This window comes from Geotrypetes seraphini, chromosome 4, assembly GCF_902459505.1.
Source record: "Geotrypetes seraphini chromosome 4, aGeoSer1.1, whole genome shotgun sequence".
NCBI classification, from domain to species: domain Eukaryota; kingdom Metazoa; phylum Chordata; class Amphibia; order Gymnophiona; family Dermophiidae; genus Geotrypetes; species Geotrypetes seraphini.
In genome coordinates, this window is record NC_047087.1 from 284,236,678 (window position 1) to 284,256,915 (window position 20,238).

At 46.4% G+C, this 20,238-nt stretch overlaps 1 protein-coding gene across 1 annotated transcript in view; it reads left to right on the plus strand.

Annotated features, from left to right (window-relative positions):
• Nucleotides 1-20,238, plus strand: part of RRP12 (ribosomal RNA processing 12 homolog) — a 222,333-nt gene that overhangs the window by 13,959 nt on the left and 188,136 nt on the right. The window contains exons 3-7 of the mRNA XM_033941439.1: nt 5,556-5,639; nt 7,332-7,408; nt 8,288-8,393; nt 17,634-17,750; nt 19,992-20,130. Of these exons, the coding sequence (XP_033797330.1) occupies nt 5,556-5,639; nt 7,332-7,408; nt 8,288-8,393; nt 17,634-17,750; nt 19,992-20,130 (523 nt within the window). The remainder of the gene's footprint in view (nt 1-5,555; nt 5,640-7,331; nt 7,409-8,287; nt 8,394-17,633; nt 17,751-19,991; nt 20,131-20,238) is intronic.

Sequence of the window (20,238 nt, forward strand, 5' to 3'; positions counted from 1 at the left end):
ATGGGATTAGGGGATACATTCACAACATGGGTAAGGGATTGGCTAGATGGTAGGCTTCAAAGGGTGATGGTAAATGGTACCCCCTCCAAAACGTCAGCAGTGATGAGTGGAGTACCTCAGGGCTCCGTCTTAGGGCCGATTCTATTCAATTTATTCATAGGAGATTTGACCCAAGGACTTAGAGGAAAAGTATCACTGTTTGCTGACGATGCCAAACTATGCAACATAGTTGGCAAAAGCAGTGTGCCTGACTCTATGACGCAGGACCTAAGACAGCTTGAACAGTGGTCATCAACTTGGCAGCTGGGCTTCAATGCTAAAAAATGTAAAGTAATGCACCTAGGCAAAAAAAATCCACACAGAACTTACACACTAAATGGTGAAACCTTGTCCAGGACAACGGTGGAACGTGATTTAGGAGTGATCATTAGCGACGATATGAAGGCTGCCAATCAAGTAGAGAAGGCATCGTCCAAGGCAAGACAAATGATGGGCTGTATCCGTAGGGGTTTTGTCAGCAGAAAACCTGAAGTCATAATGCCGCTGTACAGATCCATGGTGAGACCTCATCTCGAGTATTGTGTTCAATTCTGGAGACCACACTACCGAAAAGATGTGTTGAGAATTGAGTCGGTTCAGCGAATGGCTACCAGGATGGTTTTGGGGCTCGGGGAACTCACGTATGAAGAAAGGTTAAAAAGACTGCGGATGTACTCACTGGAGGAGCGAAGAGAGAGAGGGGACATGATTGAGACCTTTAAGTATATTACTGGGCGTATAGAGGTGAAAGATGATATCTTCAGTCTTACAGGGCCCTCAGTAACCAGAGGACACTCGCTGAAAATCAGGGGAGGGAAATTTCAGGGTGATGCGAGGAAGTACTTCTTCACTGAAAGGGTGGTAGATCATTGGAACGAGCTGCCTCAGAGGGTGATTGAGGCCAGCAGCGTGTTAGATTTCAAGAGAAAATGGGATATTCATGTGGGATCTCTAGGAGAGTAAGAATCGGGGAGTGGGTCATTGGTATGGGCAGACTCGATGGGCTATAGCCCTTTTCTGCCGTCAATTTCTATGTTTCTATGTTTCTACTCCAGGTGCGGGCGCACCATTGCACGATAGAAACATAGAAACATAGAAATTGACGGCAGAAAAGGGCTATAGCCCATCGAGTCTGCCCATACCAATGACCCACTCCCTGATTCTTACTCTCCTAGAGATCCCACATGAATATCCCATTTTCTCTTGAAATCTAACACGCTGCTGGCCTCAATCACCCGCTGAGGCAGCTCGTTCCAATGATCTACCACCCTTTCAGTGAAGAAGTACTTCCTAGCATCACCCTGAAATTTCCCTCCTCTGATTTTCAGCGAGTGTCCTCTGGTTACTGAGGGCCCTGTAAGACTGAAGATATCATCCTTCACCTCTATACGCCCAGTAATATACTTAAAGGTCTCAATCATGTCCCCTCTCTCTCTTCGCTCCTCCAGAGAGTACATCCGCAGTTTTTTTAACCTTTCTTCATACGTGAGTTCCCTGAGCCCCAAAACCATCCTGGTAGCCATTCGCTGAACCGACTCAATTCTCAACACATCTTTTCGGTAGTGTGGTCTCCAGAATTGAACACAATACTCGAGATGAGGTCTCACCATGGATCTGTACAGTGGCATTATGACTTCAGGTTTTCTGCTGACAAAACCCCTACGGATACAGCCCATCATTTGTCTTGCCTTGGACGATGCCTTCTCCACTTGATTGGCAGCCTTCATATCGTCGCTAATGATCACTCCTAAATCACGTTCCACCGTGGTCCTGGACAAGGTTTCACCATTTAGTGTGTAAGTTCTGTGTGGATTTTTTTTGCCTAGGTGCATTACTTTACATTTTTTAGCATTGAAGCCCAGCTGCCAAGTTGATGACCACTGTTCAAGCTGTCTTAGGTCCTGCGTTATAAAGTCAGGCACACTGCTTTTGCCAACTATGTTGCATAGTTTGGCATCGTCGGCAAACAGTGATACTTTTCCTCTAAGTCCTTGGGTCAAATCTCCTATGAATAAATTGAATAGATACAGTGGCAGGATGACTTCCTTCGTCCTGGTCGTGATACCTTTCTTAATGATACCCAACATTTTGTTCGCTTTCCTTGAGGCTGTGGCGCACTGCGCCGACGCCTTCAATGTTGTGTCCACCATCACTCCCAGGTCTCTTTCAAGGTTGCTCACCCCTAGCGGTGATCCCCCCATCTTGTAAGTGAACATCGGGTTCTTTTTCCCAATATGCATGACCTTGCATTTCCCTATGTTGAAGCTCATTTGCCACTTTTTGGCCCACTCTTCCAGCGTTGTCAGATCTTTTTGGAGGTCCTCGCAGTCCTCCATGGTTATGACCCTGCTGTATAGTTTAGTGTCATCCGCAAATTCTGCCAGGTGCTTGTAACCTGGATTGGCTAGTGTTAGAAATAGGATACTATGTTAGTATAGCAGGTCTTGAGTTCTTATGTACAAGGAACCTTATGCACAAGGGGAGTGTGTGGCCCAGTGGTTAAAGCTACAGCCTCAGCACCCTGAGGTTGTGGGTTCAAACCCAAGCTGCTCCTTGTGACCCTGGGCAAGTCACTTAATCCCCCCATTGCCCCAGGTACATTAGATAGATTGTGAACCATCCCGAGCTCCCTTGGGAGAATGGTATAGAAAATGGAATAAATAAAACCTGTCCTCATACTTTTTGTATGGAGCAAGCAGATGTAAGATTTGCTGTTGACTGGGTGCTGAGTAGACAAAATGTTGAAACTAGTACCTTGGAGAGACCTGAAACTATCCCAGAAACTTCTTGTGGGCTGCCAGCAAATTAAAGAGTTCCTGTCCCTGCTCCCATTCCATGAATTAATGATGTTAGAAACATAGAAACATAGAAAATGACGGCAGAAAAGGGCGGAAATGTTCTGAAGCAAGTTGTCTATCCCTGTTCTGCACACTATGAAAACCTGAATGTACAAAACCATCCATAATAGCAATAGCAGAGAGTAGTAAGCTTCAAAAACTTTAATATGATTTTTGTTTTTTTAAGAGACAATATTCAGTGGACATTGTGCAGTTAGAGTTATTGGATACTCAAAGTCCCTCCTTGAGGGCCGCAATCCAGTTGGGTTTTCATGATTTCCCCAATGAATATGCATTGAAACCAGTGCACATAGATCTCATGCATATTCATTGGGGAAATCCTGAAAACCCAACTGTATTGCGGCCCTCAAGGAGGGACTTTGAGACCCCTGCTCTAATTGGATATTCAGCAGACTTAACCGAGAAAGACTTAACACTGAATATAACTGTCTTGACAACTACGACTGCTATTTCAGCGGCCTCACTTATCCTGTTAAATGTAAGCACTGGTATTCAGGGCTATCTGAGTAATAAACCTCTGCCCCCAGAAAGTCCCAAGCATGATCCAAACATAATAGTTGGATACATTTTGTCTGGCTAATTAGTTGGACAGGTATGTGCAGTTGGTGGGGAGATGGGTTGATGAATTTTAAACACCAAGATTTCTCTGGATAACTCGGTTATCCTTGCCTATTTTCTGCATATCAGCCTCTTAGTATCTCTCCCGGTAGCCCACCAAAAATTGTCTTATGTTCTCACTGGACACAAAGACAGCAATTCTCTGCGTACATGTACTGTGTGCTTTGTAGGCAAGTTGACCCATAAAACCAAATTCCTTTCTAGTGCTGCATTAAGGGAACTGACCATCCTCTGTGAGTCCCTGAACTGCCTCCCCACTGCACCTGTAGCTGTCATGCATTCTGAAGGTGTGAACCGCTTCGGCACAGCCTCTGTTGCTGCTTTTGCGAGATCTGATATGAAACGGTACCGACAAAGGCTATTAGAACATTACAAATATAGGACACTGAAAGGTACTTATTTTGCGTCCACCTTATCAGAGTCTTCCTGTCTTTTCTATTAGCCACATTGTTAGCCACTGCTTTAAAAATTATTTATATGTTTTTTGGTTAAAGTTATGCTAATTTGTATTATTTGTTTTTACCTCTTTTAAAATGTATAACCACCTTGAAATAAATTTTTAATAAACTTGAAAAGCTTCTCATGCTCAATGGCGGAATTTACTATGTTTCACGTATAGATACAAATGTTATTTTGAACCGGAACGTACGCAGGTAGGGCTAGTCTCAGTTAGGGCGCTGGTCTTTGACCAGAGGGCCGCCGCGTGAGCAGACTGCCGGGCACAATGGACCACCGGTCTGACCCAGCAGCGGCAATTCTTATGTTCTTAAGAAACGCTGTTTACATAATGCTCAGATGTCTACGTCTACAACTACAAACAATTCAAAACACAGCCCTGAGACTTGTCTACTCATTTGAGGAAACGCAACCACATTACAGAGGCATACCTCAACTCACACTGGCTCTACTGTATACTATTCAAAACTATAAACGGATTTGGCCCAACCTGCCTGAACAACCGCCTCATCCAAACTACCTCAACCAGGCTTTGAAAAACTCGCACCCCATTCACACACCCTCCAATAAAAGAAGTTAAAACGGAAAAAACTATATGATGGCCTCCTGGCCACTGAAGAAGCAAAACTAGACAACCAAATCTCCAATCTACTGATAACGACCCCAGACTACAAGATGTTCAGAAAATAAATAAAGACTATACTCTTCAAGAAATCCCTGAAAAAGTCTTAACACAAGTACCTTCCTTCCTCCCTTCTTCCTGACCCCCCGAATCAACCTGATCTACCCTTTACTCAGAACAGAGATCTTTTTTTGTAACCCACCTTCTATAACTCTCTTGTAATCCGCCTTGAACTGCAAGGTAGTGGCGGAATAGAAATCTTTAATGTAACGTAATATCTTCATTGAAAAAAATGGTCTGATCTCGAAGCATATTTGCTGTTGCATCCTGACTCCTGTAAGAACCAGTTTGTTTCTACTTCCACTGTTTTAACGTTTTCTCTCGACATCTCTCTGATGTCTGTATACTCATGGGTATGCTTCTGTTATTTGTTGTTTTTATTGTTGTATAAAAATTTCTATAAATAAACTGAGGCTAAAAAGTGTAGGATCAGTGACACTGATAGTAGGAAAAAGAGCCTGTTCTTTTGCTGCACAGGCTATTTGGATTATGTCTTTAATCATGTAAAAGTATTTCTTCCTGTCATGCGGTTTGCCGAGAACCCCTCATTCAGAAAAAATTCAATTGACTGTTGTTGTTTTTTTAATTAAGTATTTTGATTTAAGCGTTAAGTCTGTCCACCTTAGATTGTAAGCTCTTCTGAGCAGGGACTGCATGATGCATGTGGAACCCTGTGTACACGTTTCAGTGCTACAGAAATGTTGACGGAAAAGATTGGTAGTAAGAAAAGGGCTCTGATCCATCTTGGGCTAATTTCTTTGGATTTTATGTTCACAATTTTTGGGGTCCTGTGTTCCATGGGAGAAAAACTGAAGTGATTTTCAGAGCATTGGCTGTGTGGAACGTATAACTGGTAGCTTTTCTGGTGATTACAGATGTGCATTCACTTGCTCTTTCTGCAGATCTGTGCTGTGCTTGCTGCTGTCACGGAGGTCATCCGCTCTCAAGGAGGGGTGGAGACTGAGACAGAGTACTTTGCGGCATTGGTGAGTAAGCTATTTATTGTAGAGAAGTAAAACCCTTTCGTCCTCTTTCTGAGCCATGTGTCCATATATGTCATTTTTAATAATAATAATTTTATTTTTTATATACCGCCAAAGCCAAAGTAGTTCGAGGCGGTTTACAACAAGAAGAGCTGGACAGTCAGCGAAGAAATAACAATGAAGTCCTTGAATACAATGAAGTCTTAGAATAACAATGGTGTCTTTGAATACATGAATATTTGTAGGGAGGAAGAGAGAGAGTGAGAGTCACATTGTAGGGACATCAAGTGCAAGTAAGTAGAGTACAGGGGTGAGGCTTTAAGAGTTCTTGGTTACAAATCGGTTAGACAGGTTGGTTTTAACTAGTTTTCTGAAGTTAAGGTAAGATGAGGAGTGCTTGATGGGATTGCCTAGCCAGCCGTTCTGTTGACTTGCTTGGAAAGCAAGAGTTCTATCAAGGAATCTTTTGTATTGGCAGTTTTTTATTATTGAGTAGCTAAACATATGTATTCTGCGTGTGGGCCTGGTGGGACAGTCCAATTTAAAATGGGCGACCAGGTGTAGGGAGGCCAAACCAAGAATGGATATGAAACAAAGGCAGGCAAATTTGAACAGCACTCTTGCTTCTAGGGGCAGCCAATGGAGTTTTTGATAGTAGGGGGTTATGTGGTCCTATTTTTTTATACCGAAGATCAGTCGCACTGCTGAATTTTGTATTATTCAGAGTCTTTGAATGGTTTTCTTGAAAGAACACAGATAGATGATGTTGCAATAGTTGAGCAGGTTTAAAATTGAGGATTGCACCAGTAATCGGAAGGATGCTGCATCGAAGAACTTTCTGATGGTTCTTAATTTCCATAGTGTTGAGAAGCCTTTTTTGATCAGTAGCTCTGTGTGAGTATCTAGAGTGAGGTGACGGTCCAGTGTCACTCCCAGGATTTTTAGGATGTCGACAAAAGGGAAGTTCTGTCTGTTCAGGGAAATTGAAGTGTCTTTGATTTTGTCGTTCGGGCTTGCCAGGAAGAATTTGTTTTTTTCGGCATTGAGTTTCAGTTTGAACTCAGTCATCCATGATTCGATTTGCTTTAAAGTTTATGCTAGATGAATCCTCATCTCAGGAGTCAGGCTTGTTAGGGGAAGGATTATGGTGATGTCATCAGTGTAGATGTAAAATTTGATTTTTAATTTTTGCAGTAGATTCGCCAATGGGGAAAGGTAAATGTTGAATAGAGTGGGAGATAGGGGGGAACCCTGTAGGACTCTGCATGGGTTTACCCAGCTGGAGGATTGATTATTGTCGTTATAGACTCGGTACGATTGTTTAGTCAAGAATCCTTGGAACCAATTTAATACATTACTGGAGAGACCAATTGTTTCCAAGCAGTCAATTAGGATGGCATGATCGACCAAATCAAAAGCACTACTCAAGTCCAGCTGAAGGATTAGTGCACTAGAGCCTTGGCTGAATAGAGTCAGGAGGGAATCCAGCAATGAAACTAGGTTTGCCATATCATCTGGTGCCCTATAGGTTCAGTAAATGACTGGATAAAGTTGTTACTTTGCCCATAGTAAGATCCACGAATCACTTCTAGAATATTGGCTGGCTTAGTTTTGCGGTCACCAAAGAAGAATACTCTCTGTTATAAGAATTTTGGGTTATGGTTGGCCAGTTACCTGTTGTGTTTTTTTTGGCAGATGACTACATTTGAGGCCGTGGAGTCCTCGGAATCGCTGGCTGCTGTCGCTTATCTCCTCAACCTTGTCATGAAACGGTGAGTTATGATTACTCAGTTACTGGAACCCGTGCCCTTTATTTTCAGTCGGTCCCCTCCCATCTCTGTGGTATTAATGACCGTTTTACTACAAATGAAAGGTCACTTGGACACACAAAGTCAGAGGCGTGAAGAAAGTACAAGAGGTTTATTACAGCATACCGGACTCTAGTGCAGTTAACAGCCTGCCTACTAGAGTGTTAGAATCAGGAAATGCATGGACTTTTATCCCTTTTCATTAAACATATGCAAATTTAATATATGCAAAAACTACAATTTTCATTTGTTACTTCTATAATTTTTCTACAATTATTATTGGTCCTAAGCCAGCACTTATGATAGGTTCAGGGATACAACTTATAGTCCTATAGGAAACTAGCTCATTTCTCTGCATATCTAAATCTTACAGTTCTAAATGTTACATGTACAGAAAGGCAGGGTACATCATGGCTCAAACTCTTATCTATTTTGCTTACAATATGGTAAGGTAGGGACATACATTTTAGGCAGATGAGGTTAGTAGATTGTACACTGTTTTCAGCTATGTAGGCCAGAGCAATATTTTAAACAACAGTTAACCATTTCATGACCCTACACTAACACTGCAGATTCCCAAAAGTTTCTCATTGCCCCCTGTGCGTACATAGTGATATTAATCTCGGAGTATATATGTGGACCAGCTTGTTGAATATTGTTTGAACATGTTCTGCGCTCTTATTGTGACAATGAATGTTTTGGTTCTCTTTCACACCCTATCTGGACATATTATTTGGACTTGTCTGCAGAATGGAAGTAACTTGGTCATTTTGAGCTAGATTAGTCTGTGTTTAGATCAGAAATATATATCGATACCTTTTTTTCTTTCTGTATCACTGCTAGAGTGCCGAGTCCTGTGCTGATAAAGAAGTTTTCGGATACGTCAAAGGCCTTCATGGATATCATGGGCTCCCAGGCCAGCACTGGCTGCAGCTTGGCACTCCGATGGGTATGTATTAATGGGACACCCCGAAGCTTTCCAAGCAGGTCATCTAAATGACTGGCTGTGCAATATTTTCTCACGCTCCTCATCCTACCTAAACTGCAGAAAATTATTAAAAACTAATCTATTTAACTGATTTGTAGCCCAAGACCTCTACCCTACCCTTGTCCCCTAGATCTCCTTTCTCCTCCTTCCCGCTCACCTTACTCTTGACCCCTTATATTGTACCAGCTCCCCTGCTTACATCTATTAATTGTATCTATTTTGCTGATTGTTCCCATTCACCGATTGTATTTGCTGATTGTACCCCTTCTCTGATTGTACCCATTCGCTGATTGTCCAGCCCTTCTTTATTGTAAACCACCTCAAACTTCCAAGGATTTGGCGGTATATAAGAAATAAATTATTATTATTATTAAATGCTTTGCACTGAATCTTGTCCTCTTTATTGAGGCTGATGCACAGAACTCCTCAAATCAGTGCAAAACACTGAGTTACCGAATGATATAGTTTTACCGGGTGATGCTCGACACAAACAGCATGCAAATTATATGCACGCTGTTTGTGTTGAGAATTGGCAGTAAAAGGAGAAGTAACATGCCTAGTTCCTGCTCACAAGAGCTGAGTGGTAGGCACAGCTCTTGTGTGCAGGCCCAGTAGAGTGCAGAGCTGTGATTGCCGGTGCTCTGAACCAGCAGCAGCAATGGCAAAAACTGACTTGCCTGCCAAAATTCAAATTGGTGGATTGTCCTGTTCCCAATCAGGACAGTAAACCTACTATTTACAAAGTCAAAACTGCAGAATTCAGAGCATGCACTGATCAAAACCACAGCATGGTGGCTGAAACATCGGTTTCTACCCGACAAGACGCAGCGAGATCTGGAAACCTGCAACAAGCACAATACCAGTTGTGGCAACCCTGAGAAAACACATACCATCATAAGTCAGAGCTCAGTTTGTTTCTCTTTATTTCTGCCTGTTGGTGGATGATCATAACTAATATGACCATTTATTTTTTTCATCAAAACGGGACATCTATTAATACTCAGCCCCACCCCCAATTTCTTCCATTCATTTTCATGTACACACGATATCTTCTTAATTCATAATGGTAAACATAAAATATTTAAAAAAGCACACTATACGCAGAGAAAATGTTAATTATCATTTACAAGTTTTAGGGTTTTTTCAAAGATGTCAAGGCAGATTAATTTAAAATATGCAATGTCACCTCAGTAACTATAGAAAAATAGACAAATATAGTGCAAAATATAGACAGCAGATATAAATTCTCAAAACAGACACATTTTGATCACTAAATTGATAATAAAATCATTTTCCCTACCTTTGTTGTCTGGTGATTTCATGAGTCTCTGGTTGCACTTCCTTCTGACTGTGCATCCAATCTTTCTTTCTTTCTTTTGCAATCCAACATTTCTTTCACAATCCAGCCCCATCCCCTTTGGGTCCAGGTCTCTCTCTCTTTTCCCTCTGTTACCCTCCCCAGATTCAGTGTCAGTTCTCCTTTCTACCTTTGTTCCAGGTCTCCCTCTCTCTCCCCCTCTGTTTGAACCTCCCATAGTCCTGCATCTGCCTCCTGTCTTTCCACTTTCGTCCAAGCCTTTTTCTCTGTAGTCTTTCTAATCTGCTTACACCTTCCCCCCTTTCTCTGCCTCTTTCTTCCCATCCTCCCTCCTTCCCTCCCAGCAGATTTTAGCATATCTCTCTCCTCCTTTTTTCCCCTCAGATCTAGTATCTGTCTCCTTCCTCTTTACCTCCTCCCAGGTCTGGTATCTGTCTCCTCTCCTTCCCCCCTGCTCTGGCATCTCTCTCTCCACTCCCTTAATCCTGTTCTTCCCTATTCTTCCTTCTCAATTTATTTTCTGCCTCTGTCTAAATTCTTTTTTACTATTCAGTCCTCAATTTCCCTCTTTCACTGTGTCTACCTATAGCTTGCCACCTCTTTCCCTCACCCCTTCCAGTAACTAACTCTATCCTCTTCCCTCAATCCTGCATGTGCCCTTTTTTTCTTTCTCCTCCCCACTTCCTTCCAGCATCTGCTCCCCTTGTCCCTCATACTTCCATTCAGCAGCTGTCTCTCCTCTCCCCCACACTTCCATTCAGTGTCTGTTTCCCTCTTTCTACAGTGTCTGTTTCCTTTCCATCTACTGTTCACCCTCTATCTTGCCCCTTCCATTCACTGCCCTCTGTGCTCTTTCCATCCAGTGTCCACCCTTTCTCTCTCTTCCATATGGCATCTTCCCTCTTTCTGTGCTCCTTCCATAAACTATCTATCCCGTGCCCCTTCTCTCCTTTGTACATGATTGATTTCAGCTCTCACCTCTCCGTTTTTCTCTCTCTGTCACCACCCCCTCCCCTATGCTCTTCTCCTTTCTTCCCTTCTCATCCCACAGTCTGGCATCATCCCTTCCCTGATTCCCTGGCACCTCTCTCCTTTCCTTTTCTTCCATCTCTCCCTCCCCCTCCATGCTCTTGACATCTCCTCCTTCCTTTCCCCCTTCCTTTTCCCTTGGTCTGGCATACCTTCCTCCTTCCCTCCAAGCCCTGGCATCTCCTTTCATTCCTTCCAGTTGGGTACAGCAACACTCTCCCCAATTCTCTCCCCCTCTGCTCCCTTTCCTCCTTCTGTCACCCAAGGCCTGGTATCCTGAATTTCTTTAGCACTCTCCAGACCAGTATAGGTTAATCTTTACGAATGGGTTTATATCCAATCATGACCAGCAGGTGGAGACTGAAAACAAAACTGTGGGACAGTATATACTATACTCCCTTCTCTATTTCCCTCAGTCTTCTTTCAGTCTCCAGCAGGTGTTGATGTGATCTGTACCCATCTCCCTTGGTAGGGCTGTTGGAATTTGTTTAGGGGGTTTATAGTCCCTGTTTTTGGCCGGACGGAGCTTGGGCGGACCCTGTTTGGGGGTTCGTCCGACCTCGGGGGTGTCAAACCCGGCGGGTCTCCCCCCACTTCCTCCACCTCCCCACATTTTTTTAGAGGAGCCTCAGCAGTAAGCCTTGCCCCCTAAATCAAGCAAGGCATATTGCTTCGAGAGCCTGTGGAGTCTGTTCTGTAAAAAAAAAAAAAAAATCCTGAGGTAGTGCTGGTCTGGAGGGTTGTTTTCCCTTTAAGAAACCTGTATTTTACTGTATTTTTTCATCTAACCGGCACTTTTTTATAGCTAGGTCGCGTATGGAGCAATGAGCACTTCTAAAGGGAAAAAGTGCTCATTGTGCTCCAGGCGCGAGGCACTCGCGGCCTGCCTGTGCAAGCGGTGTTCAGGCCGGTGCGGTGGAGGAGCTCCGTCGGCAGCAGCTGCAGGTGCCCAGAGCTCCCCGCCGATGGTGCCTCGCGAGTCGGCTGGGAGCAGTGGGGAAGCCCGGTCTGACGGTCGGGTTGTTGGGGATTCCCTCTCAGCTGATGTTTTGACAGCTGATGCCGGCTTGCCTGTTTTAGCGGCTGGGACTGTTCAGGTTTCTCAGCCGCTACAGGCTATGGAGGGAGCTTTTTTGGCGGGAAAGTCGCCATCTTCTCAGTCTGGCCCCTCCATTTTGTCTTCCACCTCAGGTGACCTTCCCCCTGTATTGGAAAAACAGGGGCAGGTTTCTGCTGGGTCCCCTGTTGTGGCAGGGAGTCCCTTGGGACCCTTGGGGGGGTTTTTCTCCTGATTTCTTTTTTTCCTTGTGCAGAGCCTATTTTCAGGCGGCTGGGGGTCCCGGTTGCGCTCAGGGGGTTTCGGGGAGTGGGGTTTCCTCCGCGCTTCCTGCGGCTTTGCCTCTCTCGTCTGTTGTGGCGTCCCCTCCTCCTCCTCCCTTGTCCAAGCGTCCGCGGGTGTCGTGGGATGAGGATTTATGGTCGGAGGAGCGTGTCGGTCTGGATGAGGACCTGGACTTTCTGAGGATTTCCAGGACCCTCTCGAGGGGATGGCCGCTGGTGGCGGGTTGTCGGGTTTCCCGTCCTCCGGGATGAGCTGCCGGACCTGATTCAACAGGTTTCTTCGGTGTTGCGTTTTGAGGATGCGCCGCCGGAGACTCCGCGTGTGGGGGACCCTCTGCTACGGGGGATCCGTTCCGTTTCCCGCTCTTTTCCTATGCATCAGGATATTCGGGATATTATACTGGAACAGTGGAAAACACCGGAGGCGCCGTTTCGTTTGGCGCGCAGCATGGCTCGTTTGTATCCCATCCCAGAGGGGGATCGGGCTACTTTAGCATCGCCAGTTGTAGACGCGGTGGTCTCAGCGATTTCTAAGCGGCATACCGTGCCTGTTGAGGGCGGTTCTGCCTTGCGGGACTCTGAGGAGCGCAAGTTGGAGAACATCCTTAAGCAAAATTTTCAGGTCTCTGCCTTTGGGGTCCAGGCGGCTATTTGTGGGGGGCTGGTCGCTCGCGCCGTGTTTTGGTAGGCTGAGCGTGTTCTGGATCGGGAGTCTGATGACTGGTCTCTGGTGGATCAGGAGGTGGCGAAGATTGAGATGGCTGCCTTGTTCCTCTCAGATGCTCTATATGACTTGGTGCGGATCTCGGCTAAGTCTATGGCCTTTGGTGTGGCCGCGCGGCGTATTTTGTGGCTGCGCGCTTGGGCGGCGGATGCTGCTTCCAAAGTTAAGCTTACTAAATTTCCCTTTCGGGGGTCCTTTTTGTTTGGGGAGGAATTGGATAAGTTGATTCAGACTCTGACGGACTCAAAGGTGCCCCGTCTGCCTGAGGACCGTGCCCGCCCTGCGTCTCGGGGTGGCGCTGCCCGGGGGCGTTTGCGGGAGTTTTGCAAGTATCGCCCTGGGCGTGGGGCTGCTTCTTTCCCGGCTCCAGGGTTTTCCTGGGGTCGGTTCTTCCAGCGCATGCAGCCCTTTCGGGGGGCCCGTCGGGGGGCAGGGAATCCCTCCGCTGGTTCCCCCGCTTCCCGTCCTGCACAATGACTCTTTGCCGGCGCCCCCTTTGGTTCCGGTGGGGGCCCGGCTGCGCAAATTTTTCCCCAAATGGGCCGAGATCACGTCCGATCAGTGGGTCCTGGAGGTGGTGCGGGACGGTTATGCCCTGGAGTTCGCCCACTCTCTGCCGGACCTTTTCCTCGCCTCTCCATGTCAGACTCCTTGGAAGACGCAGGCTTTTCGCCAGACCCTTCAGCGCTTGCTAGATCTCAAGGCAGTTGTTCCAGTGCCCCCTCCGGAGTGGGGCACAGGCAGCTACTCCATTTACTTTGTGGTGCCCAAGAAGGAGGGGACCTTTCGTTCCATCCTGGATTTGAAAGGGGTCAACAGGGCTCTCAAGATTCCATCTTTCCGCATGGAAACTCTGCGGTCGGTCATTCTGGCGGTTCAGCCGGGGGAGTTTCTCACTTCTCTCGATCTGACGGAGGCCTACTTGCATGTTCCCATTCGGACCTCTCATCAGCGCTTCCTTCGCTTTGCGATCTTGGGTCGGCACTATCAGTTCTGTGCGCTTCCTTTTGGTCTGGCCACGGCTCCCCGGACGTTCACAAAGGTGATGGTGGTCGTCGCGGCAGCCTTGCGGTCGGAGGGCATCCTGGTACACCCCTACCTGGACGACTGGTTGATTCGGGCAAAGTCGTTGCAGGAGAGCTCCCGGGTTACGGCTCGGGTGGTGGAGTTTCTCCGGTCGCTGGGCTGGGTGGTCAACCTTTCCAAGAATCGGTTGGTCCCGGTTCAGCGTCTGGAGTACCTTGGGGTTCTGTTCGACACCTCCTTGGGGAAGGTCTTCCTTCCAGAGGCCCGGGTGAGCAAATTGCAATCTCAGATTTGCCTGCTTTTGGCGTCCCGGTGTCCTCGGGCGCGAGATTTCCTCCAAGTCTTGGGGTCGATGGCGGCGTCCCTGGACGTGGTGAGGTGGGCGCGGGCCCACATGCGTCCTCTTCAGTATGCTCTGCTCCGGAGGTGGTCTCCCCAGAGGCACGGTTTGGATGTTCCTGTTCCCCTGCGAGGCATGGCGCGCTGCAGTCTGCGCTGGTGGCTCCGGACCCCTCACCTGGTTCAGGGGGTGGGTCTGGATCTCCCGCAGTGGACGGTGCTCCTTACGGATGCGAGTCTCCTCGGTTGGGGGGCTCAGTGTTTGGGTCACTCAGCTCAGGGCACCTGGTCCATGGAGGAGGCCTCCTGGTCGATCAACGTGTTGGAGACCAGAGCGGTCCGGCTGGCGCTGTTAGCTTTCCACTCCCTTTTGTTGGGCAAGTCGGTCAGAGTCCTGTCGGACAATGCCACGGCGGTGGCTTATGTCAATCGTCAGGGGGGCACCAAGAGCACTCAGGTGGCGCAGGAGGCGGCTCGGCTCATGGTTTGGGCGGAGTCCCATCTTCTGGACCTCTCGGCCTCTCACATAGCCGGGGTAGAAAATGTTCATGCGGACTTCCTCAGTCGTCACTTCCTGGATCCAGGAGAGTGGTGTCTCGGCGCCGTGGCGTTTCAGTTGATAGTGCAGGCTTGGGGGCAGCCCCTGATGGACCTGATGGCCACGAGTGGCAACGCCAAAGTGCCCCGCTTCTTCAGTCATCGCAGGGACGGTCTGGCCGAGGGTCTGGATGCTCTGGTCCAACCGTGGCCAACGGAGGGGCTGTTGTATGTGTTCCCTCCTTGGCCATTAGTGGGCAGAGTACTTCTTCGCATTGTTCACCATCCGGGGCTGGTGGTTCTGGTGGCTCCGGATTGGCCTCGACGTCCGTGGTATGCGGATTTGGTGAGGCATCTGGTGGCGGATCCTCTTCCTCGGCCTCTCTTGGACGATCTTCTGACGCAGGGTCCCATTCCCTTTTGTCTTACGGCTTGGTTCTTGAAAGGGGTCGCCTTAGTAAGAAGGGATATTCAGATAAGGTGATCTCTACACTCTTGGGGTCCCGGAGGCTTTCTACCTCTCGGGCTTATGTGCGGGTTTGGCATCTCTTTGAGGGATGGTGCCGGGCGCGGGGAGTGGTCTCTTTTCGCGCTTCCCTGCCTAACATTCTAGAGTTCTTGCAGGATGGCCTGGATAGAGGCCTGGCTTGGTCTTCTCTCCGGGTTCAACTTGTGGCCCTGTCGGCTTTTCGAGGATTGGTGACAGGTCAGCGTTTGTCGGACATAACTGATGTGATTCGCTTTTTGCGGGTGGCCAAGTTGCTCAGGCCTCCCCTACGCCCCTCAGTTCCCTCTTGGGATCTCAATCTGGTTCTCTCTGTTTTGGTGCGCCCGCTTTTCGAGCCGTTGGATGACTGTTCTGTGAAGGACCTTACTCTGAAGGTGGTCTTTTTGGTGGCCATTACGGGTTTCTGAGCTACAGGCTTTCTCTTGTAGGGCTCCCTTCTTGGAGTTTTCTAGGGAGCGGGTTGTCTTGCGGCCTGTTCCTTCCTTTCTGCCAAAAGTAGTTTCTCCTTTTCATGTCAATCAATCGGTGGTCCTCCCGGTCTTGGGTGGTCGGGAGGGCTCTTCTGAGCAACGGCAGCTGCGCAAGTTGGATGTCGGTCGGGTCCTCCGCTCTTATGTGCAGCGGACCCGGGAGTTCCGGAAATCCGATCATCTCTTTGTCCTTCTGGCGGGTCCTCGTCGGGGGGCTGGCGCTTCTAAGGCTACTATTGCGCGCTGGATCAAGGAGACGATTGCTTCCGCTTATCTTCTGAGACAGAAGCCTGTTCTGGAGTTTCTCAAGGCTCATTCCACTCGGGGTCAGGCAGCTTCTTGGGCTGAGTCGTCGCTCGTGCCTCCAGTGGATATTTGTAAGGCTGCGGTTTGGTCCTCCTTGCATTCCTTTGTTAGACATTATCGGGTAGATGTTCAGGCGCGTCGGGACGCAGTGTTCGGTGAGCGTGTTCTGGTATCGGCCCTTCGGGGGTCCCGCCCGTGAGAGGGACTGCTTTGGTACGTCCCATTTGTAAAGATTAACCTCTACTGGTCTGGAGAGTGCTAAAGAAGGAGAAATTAGGTTCTTACCTGCTAATTTACTTTCTTTTAGCTTCTCCAGACCAGTAGAGGTCCCCACCCTGTCTGTTGTTGTTGTTGTTGGGGCTGTTTCGCGGGCAGTTTTTGTTTTTTGCTGCGGGTTCTAGTATTTTTCTAGGGCCAGGGAGAATTGAAGAACAGCGGCTGTGGCTCGGCTGGCTTAGCTGGTGAGCTGTGGGGACATTTTTCCTTCGGGTATTTCTCCTCTGCATTTTCCAACAGCACTTGGGTATGTTAATTGTTACTCCTGTTCGGAGTATTGTTTTCTTTCTGTTTTCCAGTTCTTGGTTCTGCTTGGCTATTCGGCAGACTGAGGGAAATAGAGAAGGGAGTATATGATATACTGTCCCACAGTTTTGTTTTCAGTCTCCACCTGCTGGTCATGATTGGATATATACCCATTCGTAAAGATTAACATCTACTGGTCTGGAGAAGCTAAAAGAAAGTAAATTAGCAGGTAAGAACCTAATTTCTCCTTCATCGGGCAGCAGCAGCATTCACAATTCACTGCTGTTGTTGGCTTCATGCCTTCCTCTCTGTCGGGTCTTGTCTTCATGAAAACAGGAAGTAGGCAGGACCCGGCAGAGAGGAAGGCCTGAAGCCGGCAACAGCAGCGAATTGTAAATGCTGCTGCTGCCCGAAGAAGGTAATGGCGCCAGGACTTGGTGCACCCGAGGCAGACCGCTTCTCCCCCCTCCCAGCCGAACTCCTGCTGACCCTCCTATCTCTCCCTCCCAAGCGAACCCTGCCGACCCTCCCAGCGAGATGACCGAGCAAAAAACCTCCCTCCAGTAGTGTCAGCAGCCACAGCACGCTAAACAGGCTGCTTCGCGGCTTTCTCCTGCTGGTGAGTCTCTCTGCCGCGTCACTGATGATGTCATCAGTGATGCTTCATCGGCAGGAGAAAGCCGCGAAACAGCCTGTTTAGCATGCTGCAGCTGCCGACGCTACTGTAGGGAGGTTTGCTGCTCGGTCATCTCGCTGGGAGGGTCGGAAGGGTTCGCTTGGGGGGGAGAGATAGGAGGGTCAGTGGGGCCTGAGCGATGATTCTGCCGCTGCCAAATCCAGACTGCGATCTCCTGTCCCGTTGTCCCCACTCACAGCTTCGGGACGCCCTCTCTGAAAACAGGATATTTCGGCGTCCCGAAGCTGTGAGTGGGGACAACAGGACAGGGGATCTGAAAAAGGGACTGTCCCGTTCAAAACAGGACGTATGGTCACTTTAGTCATAACCCACATGTCTCTGGATTCATCTATTGTGACTAAAGAAATCAGGCAAGAAATAATTTTTCCCCTCCTTTTACAACAGATCCTGTCTTGTTTGGCAGTCTTACTACAGAAACAAGACCTATCAGCATGGAGTTACCCTTCAACTCTGCAGGTTTATCATGGGCTGCTTAGCTTCACCGTCCACACCAAACCAAAGGTGAGTCTTTGGATAGGAAGGAGTGTGGTAACATTAATTTCTTTTATTTGCATTTATGGATAGATCTTGATGTAGATAGAAACATATAAACAGATCAAAAACTGTATGGAATTTTTGAGTTGTGCAATAGATGGATTTGATTTAATTGCTGTAATGAGAAGCATGTGTTTTGGGGTTTTTTTTAATTGCAATATCAATCTTGGTAGCCAAGGTGAGAATTTTTTTAAATTAAATTTCCATTACCCTGCTAGACTAGTCCAGGCTATTGGGCTGTGACTGCATGCTAGCAGATTATAGAGGCAGAGAAATCTTTTTTTTCTTTTTTTTTCTTCAAATTCTTTATTCATTTTTCATCTTACATCAAGTACACAATATTACATCATTTAAAACTTTTACACATCACTTGAATTTCTTTCTATTGTCATTGTAAATACATAAATTTATTTTCTCCCCACCCACCCTTCCCACAAAAATTTCAATCAAAAATATCATATAAATATTTTATTCTTATCTTAAACCTTTAATAGAACTTTATACCATCCCCCCTCCCCCTATGTATAAATATACTGTCAGTGGAAAATGAGGGTCAGAAGAATATAGGTCTTTATAAAAATTTAGAAATTGACTTAAGATATTTCCAATTTGAGTATGTGTAACTCCTTTCTCATTCTTTATTGCAATAATTTTGTCCTTCTTTTCTTTGCTTTAAGATAATTTGCCAATAATCTTCCCGCCTTATTTGAACTTCCATAATACAGTTTGTTGGGAAAACAAATCTTTCCTTATAAATTTTGAAGATATCTCATTATATTTTCCTTTTGCTTTTAATAAAGCCTGTAGAGTACTTTGCTCCCATTTATCAACGAATTTAGTTTCCAAATGTTTAATTTCTTTCTCCAAATCAGAAAATTGTTTTTTAAGTTGTTTTCTGATATATGCTGAATACGAAATAATATTTCCTCTCATGGTAGCCTTAAATGCATCCCATATTGTTTCTATGATAATTTCTTTTGAAGTATTAATTTGAAAAAATTAAATCATTTTTAATTTAAATTCTTCAAGGAAATTTGAATCCGCAATCAATGTATTATCGAATCTCCATACAGACCTGCTATAATCTTGCTCATCTAACTTAAATTCGACCCATACACCACAAAATGATAGGATCTATGGAGGCTTTTGTACTTGTTGTACTATTAGATTTGAGAGGCAGAGAAATTTTAATATTCCGATGACATCACAGTCATAAGGAGTGGTGCAGCCTGGGACATCTCGGTAATTTTTTTTCTTTCAGCAGATAATACGGATTAGACTGGTACAGCAAGATGACAGGATAGGGTTGATTCACTATGGCTGACTGCAGTCTGGTTGAGTCCTTTAATGGTGCTCCTGGTGACTGGTTTACAGATATCCCCTCAGTGTGACTCCCCCATCCTCCCTTCCTCACCAGTTACCCTTCCCCTCAAAGCCCAAGCTTGTCAACTGCTTTCCTAACTGCATATATACTGAAATTGCACTATATCCTATCTGTACAACATCCCGAATTGTATATCCAGTGGAATAGCCCAATCCTCCTTGCTGTATCCCATTCCCTAAACTATACTACACATTCTTCTTGTAACTCAGGCAGCGGTCACCCAGAAATCTTCTCTCCAATGTCGCAGCTAACGTCAGAGGGAAGGTTTGTGGGTCAGCCACGTGCAGCCTGTGCATCCCTGCAACAAGTTTATTCATGGCTGTTTACATTGTTTAGAACAGAGGCTCTAAACCCCGTATCCTCAGGACACACCAAGCCAGTCTTGCTTTCATGATATCCACAATCAATAAGCATGAGATAGATTTGCATTCATTAGAGACAGAGTATGCAAATTTATTGCATGTATATTGTGGATATCCTGAAAACATTACTGGCTGGGTATATCCTGAAGACTGGGTTGAGAACCCCTGGTTTAGAGTTTTGGCCTTAGTATACCAAGTTCCTGGCTAAACCATTCTAGATGACAGTGGCATCACTGGAATACTCAAATTTCTCTGCCTCTTATTGCTTACTAGCAGAGAGGCTTAACCCATTAGTCTGAATTGGTCTACCAAGACTCAAGGAAATTATCAGGCAAGAATAAATTCACCTTATAAGCAATTTGGTATTTTTATTAATGTAGATAGTGTCCTAGAAATTTTTTCTGCACGGGCTGTTAGGAGGTTCTCGCAGTTTGCAAGTGTGTATATATTTTTTTCATTTAGATTCGTAAAGCAGCTCAACTCGGTGTGTGCTCCATCGTAAAAGGAAGTGACTTCATGTTTGGGGATGCTGCACCCTCCTACCATCCTGCTGCACAGTCCACGGCAAAGTTCTGCGTTCAGGAAATTGAGAAGTGTGGAGGTATGGAAAAAAGACATTGACCATTTCCCTACCATAGTTTTGGGAGAATGGTGATAGGAACTCAACAAAGACTGCACAATCATATCAGCTGACCTGGGCTGACCATTG